Source organism: Nicotiana tomentosiformis, chromosome 1 (genome assembly GCF_000390325.3).
Source record: "Nicotiana tomentosiformis chromosome 1, ASM39032v3, whole genome shotgun sequence".
In the NCBI taxonomy this organism is placed as follows: Eukaryota; Viridiplantae; Streptophyta; class Magnoliopsida; order Solanales; family Solanaceae; genus Nicotiana; species Nicotiana tomentosiformis.
This window is the reverse complement of record NC_090812.1, coordinates 37,561,455-37,570,849: the sequence shown is the minus strand read 5'-3', so window position 1 is coordinate 37,570,849 and position 9,395 is coordinate 37,561,455. Positions and strand designations below refer to the sequence as shown.

The following is a 9,395-nucleotide window of genomic DNA, read 5'->3' as shown; positions in this document are numbered from 1 at the left end:
GGTCTATCGGAAATAGCCTCCCTACCCCAGGGCAGGGGTAAGATTTGCGTACACACTACCCTTTTCAGACCCGCTAGTGAGATTATATTGGGTTGTTGTTGTTGTTATTCCATTAGTTTCATTTTAATTTTCCCGTTACTTAATTTTTTCTAAAAAGAATGATATCCTTTTATATTTGAAAACTTTAATTTAAACTTTTCATTTTATAAATGTCACAGTATGTTTAGATAGCAATTTCTAATAATAATTCTCAAATGTGACAAAAATCTTACTTTCTTTTTTAATTTGGTTTCCGATCAAATATTGCCATACAAAAAGCCCTCGAATAAACTGAGGTATTATATAAGATAAGAAGAAGAAATATCTTATTTTTTTAAATTGAGGTATTATATAAATAGGATAATTTGAGCACCATACAAGGAAGAAAGCCGTTATAGATAATGATAACTCTCACTCTTCCCTCTCCCGCCAAACTCATCCCTCCTTCCCCCAAAAACCTCACATCCCTTCAAATTCACAGAAGAAACCCTAATTTCGAAGCTCTGAAGGATCGTTTGATTCGACAAGCCAATGTTGGAAACCTCAAGCAAGCAATCTCGACCCTTGATCACATTTCCCAAATGGGTCTTACCCCTGACCTCACCTCCTGTACAGTTCTTCTCAAATCTTGCATCAGAACTCGAAATTTCCAGCTCGGTGAACTTCTACACTCTAAACTCAATGACTTATCACTCGAACCGGACACAATTGTTCTTAACTCGTTGATAAGTTTATATGCTAAAATGGGTAATTGGGAAACTGCTAAAAAGATTTTCGAGAACATGGGGGAGAAGAGAGATTTAGTCTCTTGGAGTGCCATGATATCTTGTTTCGCGCATTGTGGTATGGAGTTAGAAGCTGTGGTTACTTTCTTTGATATGGTGGAGTTTGGGGAGTACCCGAATCAGTTCTGCTTCTCTGCAGTGATTCAGGCGTGTTGTAGCGGAGTGTTTGGGTGGATTGGGTTGGTGATATTTGGGTTTGTGGTTAAAACTGGGTATTTTGAGTCTGATATTTGTGTTGGTTGTGCACTGATTGATTTGTTTGCCAAAGGGTTTTGTGACTTGAGGTCAGCTAAGCAAGTGTTTGATAGAATGCCTGAGAGGAATCTTGTCACGTGGACTTTGATGATTACTAGATTTTCTCAACTTGGTGCTGACAGGGATGCTGTTGGGCTGTTCTTGGAAATGGTTTCTGAAGGATTTGTTCCTGATAGGTTTACGTTTAGTGGTGTTTTATCGGCTTGTGCTCAGCTGGGATTGTCTTTGTTTGGGAGACAATTGCATGGTTGGGTGGTTAAGTCTAGGTTGTCTTCCGATGTTTGTGTTGGGTGCAGTTTGGTGGACATGTATGCAAAGTGTACAATGGATGGCTCTATGAATGATTCAAGAAAGGTTTTTGATCAGATGGCTGATCATAATGTCATGTCTTGGACTGCTATTATTACAGGATATGTGCAAAGCGGATGCTATGATATGGAGGCCTTTGAGTTGTACTGTAGAATGATAGAAGGTCCAGTTAAACCGAACCATTTTACATTTTCTAGTCTTTTAAAGGCATGTGGAAATCTTTCAAATCCTGCTATAGGCGAACAGATCTATAATCATGCAGTGAAATTGGGTCTTGCATCTGTGAACTGTGTAGCGAATTCGCTAATTAGCATGTATGCCAAGTCTGGTAGGATGGAAGAAGCCCGAACAGCTTTTGAACTTCTGTTTAAGAAGAATTTGGTATCTTATAACATAATACTTGATGGATATTCAAAGAATCTGAATTCCGCAGAAGCTTTTGAACTTTTCAGCCAGATAGACTCTGAAGTTGGGGTTGATGCTTTCACGTTTGCTAGTTTGTTGAGTGGAGCTGCAAGTATAGGTGCAGTTGGAAAGGGAGAGCAAATCCATGCTCGGGTCTTGAAAGCAGGGATCCAGTCCTACCAATCTGTCTGCAATGCTTTGATATCTATGTATTCTAGATGCGGTAACATAGAGGCTGCTTCTCAAGTTTTTGAAAGAATGGAAGATAGAAATGTAATATCTTGGACTTCAATTATAACAGGTTTTGCAAAACATGGTTTTGCCCATAGAGCTTTGGAATTGTTCAATCAAATGCTTGGGGCTAGTATAAAACCAAACGAGATCACGTACATTGCTGTTTTATCAGCTTGTAGCCATGTTGGTTTAGTTAAGGAGGGATGGAAATATTTTGATTCAATGTCCAAAGATCACAGGATAACACCTAGGATGGAACATTATGCATGCATGGTTGATTTGTTAAGCCGATCAGGCTCTCTGGAAAAGGCTGTTCAGTTTATTAAATCACTGCCCTTGAATGTCGATGCTCTTGTTTGGCGCACCTTGCTTGGGGCATGCCAGGTGCATGGCAATTTACAACTGGGGAAGTACGCTGCAGAAATGATTCTTGAACAGGAGCCAAGTGATCCAGCAGCACACGTCTTACTATCTAACTTGTATGCTTCGAGGGGTGAATGGGAGGAGGTAGCAAAGATCAGAAAAGACATGAAAGAAAAGAGATTGGTGAAGGAAGCTGGATGTAGTTGGATAGAAGCTGAAAATAGTGTCCACAGGTTTTATGTAGGCGACACAAATCATCCCAGAGCGAAGGAGATATATGAAAAATTAGATAAGGTAGCACTTAAAATAAGGGAGATTGGCTATATACCCAACACAGACTTGGTGCTTCACGAGGTGGAGGATGAACAAAAGGAGCAATATCTTTTCCAGCACAGTGAGAAAATTGCTTTGGCGTTTGGTCTTATTAGCACATCCAACTCCAAGTCAAAGCCCATCAGAATATTCAAAAATCTTCGAGTATGTGGAGATTGCCATAATGCAATGAAGTTTATATCGGTAGCGGAGGGAAGAGAGATAATTGTTAGAGATTCTAATCGTTTTCACCATATTAAAGATGGACTCTGCTCCTGCAATGACTATTGGTGAAAGTCTTTTAACTGTCAATTATGGTCTTATTGGCACGTCCAAACCAGCGTAGCAAACATGACTAGAATACTAAAAATCATTCTAGTATGTTGCAACTTACAGATGTGCATAGTGCTATAAAACATGTATCTGTAATCATGTAGAGAAGTACAGAATGAAACCATATGATTTGCACATTCATTTTTATGTTGTATTTTGTCTACCCCAGCTGGCATTATGTAATGAGAAAAGCGAAGTTTTGAAAATTTCAGTAACTAGAGAATTGGAGTATGATCATAAGGAGCACCATTGAAGAAGTTCTGAAGAAAACACCCGTACTTCATGTACCATAGGTCGTCTGATGACTGATTTTTCAGCAACATGTTTGGCATTGCCCTATGCTCTACTTCTTTTGTGTTTTTTATCTAGTCGAGAGAGAGATGAGTTACTGTCTCATTTGTTATTAAGCATATCTGAGCAAAAAATGTGAATATGTCAGTATACGAGCCGAAGCAAAAAAGATCAAGCTCGTTGGTTTCCCAAATAAATTCGGCAAGCAAAGTCAGTCAAACCTTATCAGTTGACAGTAATGTATGTCGATATCTATTTTGGTTCCTGCTTTTGTTTAATCTCCTGAGATCTGTTGTACTGAAATTGGCTTATTATCCATAGGTTCCGTTTGGTATTCATCCGAAAAGTAAAAGAAGTAGTTGATCTGAATCCAAACCAAACTGATAACAAGTTCTGCTTTTGACACACAAAATATTTGTTACTATAAAAGTTCTGTAAACGTTATGTTTATCGTTTCATTTTTTTTTTCTGATGACTTTGACATCTGATTTTATGGAGACTTTGTTTGTATAGAAGCGCACACAATGTGCTGAAAACCATTACATTTTTGTTTGCCTTTTGCTTTTCTTTGGAGATGGGGGCAATGTCAAACTCTATATCATAAGTCAACTTACAGATTTTAGCATTGTAAAAAGAACAAAGAAAATGCCCCCATTTCTGTGTTCTGTTTATTGTTTAGAAATAGTCAATCTTTAGCTAATTTGTGCTATCCCTAACTTTTATTGAGTATTTCTTATTTAAATTATTTTGTCACCAGATAATGCCTCCCACTATGTACTGATCAAGTCTTTATTTGTACTTTGCTCTCTGCTTAGTGGGTAACCATGAAGCTATTACATTAATGTCCAAAAGTATGTCACATTGCCTATAAAAACCAGAGCTCTCTACTCAAATATGCAAGACAAGTCTTAGTTATATCCTTCCCTTTTCCAGCAATAGTTTGTTGCAAATCAAAATGACAAGCTTAGGGAAGTTGGGCCAATGGCCCTTACTAACAGCTGCTTTGGCAATTTGCTTAGTAGCCAGCACTGTTGTTGCTGATTACTCTTATGGCTATACTTCTCCTTCACCTTCTTACAACTCTAAGAAGTACTACAAATCACCATCTCCATCCAAGTATGATGTACCCACTCCTTACTACAAGAAACCTGAGAAACCTGCTGCACATTCTCCATCACACTACTACAAATCTCCATCACCTTCGAAGCACGATTATTACAAGTCGCCGTCACCAATAAAATATTACAAATCGCACTTGCCAACAAAATATTATAAGTCGCCTGCTCCTTCAAAGCAATACTATAAGCCACCCGTTGTAGTGAAATATTACAAGTCACCTGCTCCTGCAAAGCATTACTACAAGTCGCATGTTCCATCAAAACACTACTACAAGTCACCATCTCCTTCAAAGCACTACTATAAGTCACCGGTTGCGACGAAGTATTACAAGTCACCCACTCCTTCAAAGCATTACTACAAGTCACTTGTTCCTTCAAAGAATTACTATAAGTCACCAGCTCCATCAAAGTATTATTACAAGTCACCTTCTCCTTCAAAGTATTACTATAAGTCACCAACTCCTTCAAAATACTATTACAAGGCACCGGTTGCAACCAAGTATTACAAGTCACCTGCTCCCACAAAGCATTATTACAAGTCACCAACTACTTCAAAGTACTACTATAAGTCTCCGTCCCCAACAAAGTACTACAAGTCGCCTACAATTTACAATTCACCATCTCCACCAAAAACCTATGAACAATCGCCATCATATTATTCACCTCCACCACCAACGTACTACAAGAAAACACCCACCTACGCTTCACCTCCACAACCTGTGAAGTACGAGCAATCTGCCACCTATGCTTCACCTCCACCACCAACATACTACAAGCAAACACCCACATATGCTTCACCTCCACCACCTGTGAAGTACGAGCAAGCACCCACCTACGCTTCACCTCCATCACCTGTGAAGTACGAGCAAACACCCACCTACGCTTCACCTCCACCACCTGTGAAGTACGAACAAACATCCACCTACGCTTCACCTCCACCACCAACGTACTACAAGCAAACACCCACCTATGCTTCACCTCCACCACCAACATACTACAAGCAAACACCCACCTACGCTTCACCTCCACCACCTGTGAAGTACGAACAAACATCCACCTACGCTTCACCTCCACCACCAATGCACTACAAGCAAACACCCACCTATGCTTCACCTCCACCACCTGTGAAGTACGAGCAAATACTCACCTATGCTTCACCTCCACCACCAACGTACTACAAGCAAACACCCATTTATGTTTCACCTCCGCCACCTATGAAGTATTAATAGTCAATCACCTATGCTTCACCTCCACCGCCAACATCTACCCCACCAACCTACTACTAATATTCAAACCCTTCTCTTCAATCATTTTCCCCATCTCCGTGACTTATAACTCCTTTTCATCCTCCTTCCCGAGTATTTCCATTTCCTTTTCGCCATAATTTTATGTATGTTCCCCAAAGTGATCGGTTTTGCTTGCTGTGTGTTCTTTTATTTTAATAATTTGTAATATTTATTATTTGAGTTTTAAGTAAGATCCTTGAGATCTCCATCAATTTGGCTTTATTATATCAAGATCCTTCTTTTGGTGTAATTTATCGAGAATCTCCGGTTTATCTAATATTATTTCTTATCCATTGAATACTTTACTTTGGTCTTTACACATACCTCCGGGAGATCCAACAGTATTATTTCTAGAGAATTTTTTCTCAAGAATTGTTGATTACCTACTAAAAAAGAAGAGAAAAAGAAAAATATGGATGTGAGTCGAAAGACGTGGTCATGGATCGACACAACAGTAGAGTTTCTTCTTTGACTTACTATAGTATTCTGAATTCTAAATGTACTTATAAGCTATTTAGGAAATAAAATTATATATAAATAAACATATTTCTATTATATAGAAGAGGCAAGTGAGGTCGGCCAAGGGCATAAATATAATTTCACTATGTCATAAAGTGTTGTGTTCCATTGGACACACTAAAGTTGACCCTTTTCAGATATTCGGACTTTCAAGAATACTTTTGTCTCTCAATCCTCTCTCTATTCTTTTTTTCTTTGCCTTTTCGACATCTCTTAACAATTTTTAATTTCATGGCTGAATTTTTGATTGTTGTTGTTGTTCTATGGTGACATTGTTATGTCTATAGAGGGAAGGAGAAATAAAAATTTTGGGCTGAAAAATTTCATTTGTTGCTTTGATACGATTTCTCTTTCTATTTTTTTGCGTCATGGTTTATTCGAAGCTCACTTCTAACTTTTCGTTTCTCCTAAGAAGTTGAAAATAGAGAAAATCAAACCAAAATGCAGTACCAAAGCAGACTGTAAGTTCTCTTATTCAGAAGAAACTCAAAGAAATTAGAAAATCAAAATGCATTTCAGAATACCTATCAACAAAAATTTTGGAGGTGATCCTATAGACATGTGATCCTGAATCAGATTCAACATTCAAAACTTTTCTCAATTGTTACTTGTATTATTGTTTCAGTGGAAGACATATTCAGCCACTCCTGCCTCTCTCACTTATTTCTACTTCCATTCATTGGACATGTTCTCATACTTGTCATTTTCATTCTCATCACACACTGATAATAGTACGATGGAAAAAGTAATTCTCCATTTTCATCACCCGTCAATTTCTTCCGGTCCCCTTCATATTTACTAATTCTCTCTTGCAATCATAAAAATAATCAAATTGAAAAAAAAGCTGCTAACAGAAGGCCTAGGCACTGCAAATTATATTGACTGATGTCGCCGGACAAAAAAAAATCCCTTTTAATGCAACAATGAGCAAACAAAGCTGAATTAAAAAATGACTTTTCTGTAACAATGCTACTATTGTACTGTCGTAATAACACTCTATATAGATGAGTATAATTGGCAGAAATTGTATGAATATTCGTTGGGGTATCCTAATTCCTGGTTCAATCTGAACTAAAAAAACAAACAATAAAGAAGTTGCCATGTATAAATCCTCAACATATGTATTATGCAGTTTCTCTTTATTCTTTGAGTAGCCATTTTGACTTTAGCACTTTTACATGTTAAAAGGATAATTTGTATCTTTGCAGTAGAACAGTCACGTCCGATGGCTCTAAGCACTAGCTGCACAATATAGAAGCCTAACAAAGGGTAAGGTTGACGTTCTTACTTACACTGCCACTTTTTCATTTTAAGATTTTGTTATTTTGGTCTTTTGCTTAAATTTTGTAGTTGGGTTTGTTCCCTTTAAGAGGATTTTTATGAAATTAAAGGTTGCACGATAGAGATTTATGGTAACTTGAAGCAGGTTTATCTATTACATGAATTTTGTGATTATTTCTCATCTTTATTTATTCTACTGTAGGTACACTCACTAAAATACATATCCTGCATTTTGATGTTACGAAGTCAGGGAAAAAATTTATCAAGGTTAATTGTTGAAAAAATTACGCTTAAAATATTAGCTTCTCCTAATGGATAGCTGCATAAAGCACTGATGCATATAATCCAATTAGATTTACCTCCTTTAAGAAAGTGGACTAATCTAGAATTCCTGATTTTAATCGATCCACCAATCCTCCTATATGTCAAACTACTATATGTTGTTGCAATATATTTTCTCAGTACATTCTGTTTGATTGATTTGGTGCAAAAAACTTCCTTTTTTTAACTCTAATTTTGAGATATTTTTGGTTTCTTTATTTATTTATTTTGGGGGGGGGGGGGGGGGGGGATCACGATTGGAGGGTGATGAAAACTAGAGTTTGTTTTAAGAATTTCTTTTTCGATATTTTTAATATGTTGATGTTTGTGCACCAAATTGTATATTTGATTTTTTCTTTTTGAAGAATGTTCTCATTTTATCATTAATTTCTTCAAACCTACTAGGTGCACTAATTTACCTTCAATCTCTTTTGAGGAAATTAAAAAGAGAATTAAGGCCACTAATATTCAAATGTTTATCATTATACTATAAATGAAATTCTCAAAAGGTAATATAAGGTTAGTATGTTAGAGAACTCTATAAATTGAAATATCTCGGATAATGTATATATTTCTTTATCTACCAAAAGATTCATTATTAGAGGGTGGATTGTCTATTTTAATTCCTCATGAAGGTTGTCTTTTTGCAGGTTCAAGATGGTTCAAACTCTTTTGAGGATATATATAAATGTATGCCAAACTATCATTCTTTTTCTCTGTAATTGACTGCTTTGTTTATGCTCTATAATCTTTTAAACTATAAACAAACACGGTATCTGCAATTGCCAATGATTTATGCGTCAAATGAATTGATACTTTTAACGTAATAAGTTAGATTCTTTTTAAGATGTGAGCAAACATATTAGTTGCACATGTGAATGAGTTATGTGCCAGTTGAGTTGATGCATTACCTTAATCAGCTAAATCTTTTTGCAAACATATTATCTGCACATGTGAATGAGTTATGTGTCAATTGAGTTGATGCATTAACTTATTCAACTAGATCCTTTTTCTTACCACTAATTTTTTCAAGGAAAAGTGATGGGATGGTCATGGTACACCGCTTGAAGCATAAGTTGAAGAAATTAACTAAGAATATTGTTTATCCACGGTAAACCATGGAAAAATTATTTGTGAAATAATTTGAATGGTACAATTAGGAGGAAGAAACTATTTGGAGAAAGAAGTTGGTAATTTAAAATTGTCCTTTTTATCTGGCCTTAAATAAAAAAAGAAAAGAGGAAAGAGTATACACATAATGTACATCAAATGCTCCAGATAAATTTTTATTAAGGTTTTGTATTGGGTGATGCCTTTGTTAAACTATCCATATTAGCTGAATTGGTAGCCCTTTTCGTTTTTCATTGTGAGTATGATTTTTCTTGAAATTGTTGAAAATTATGATTATATATGAGTATGATTTTTCTTGAAATTCTTGAAAATTATGGTTATAGAATTAAACTTATGTCCAATCAATACATTGAAGTTCTGTTGGCAATAAAAGATATATGGCATTTGTGCTAAGCAAGTAAGCAACGTTACTT

At 36.4% G+C, this 9,395-nt stretch overlaps 2 protein-coding genes across 2 annotated transcripts; both read left to right on the top strand.

Moving 5' to 3' along the window:
* Positions 1-401: 401 nt before the first annotated feature.
* On the top strand, positions 402-3,241 carry LOC104085244 (pentatricopeptide repeat-containing protein At3g49170, chloroplastic). Its single transcript, XM_009589239.4, has one exon. The coding sequence runs from the start codon at positions 441-443 to the stop codon at positions 2,994-2,996; it is 2,556 nt and encodes an 851-aa protein (XP_009587534.1). The 5' UTR covers positions 402-440; the 3' UTR covers positions 2,997-3,241.
* Positions 3,242-4,216: 975 nt separating this feature from the next.
* Positions 4,217-6,021, top strand: LOC104085245 (extensin-1-like). Its single transcript, XM_009589240.4, has one exon. The coding sequence runs from the start codon at positions 4,282-4,284 to the stop codon at positions 5,668-5,670; it is 1,389 nt and encodes a 462-aa protein (XP_009587535.1). The 5' UTR covers positions 4,217-4,281; the 3' UTR covers positions 5,671-6,021.
* The last annotated feature ends 3,374 nt before the right edge of the window (positions 6,022-9,395 follow it).

Coding starts and splice junctions, on each gene's coding strand:
- LOC104085245 (XM_009589240.4), top strand. CDS start 4,282: ATGACAAGCTTAGGGAAGTTGGGCCAATGGCCCTTACTAACAGCTGCT.
- LOC104085244 (XM_009589239.4), top strand. CDS start 441: ATGATAACTCTCACTCTTCCCTCTCCCGCCAAACTCATCCCTCCTTCC.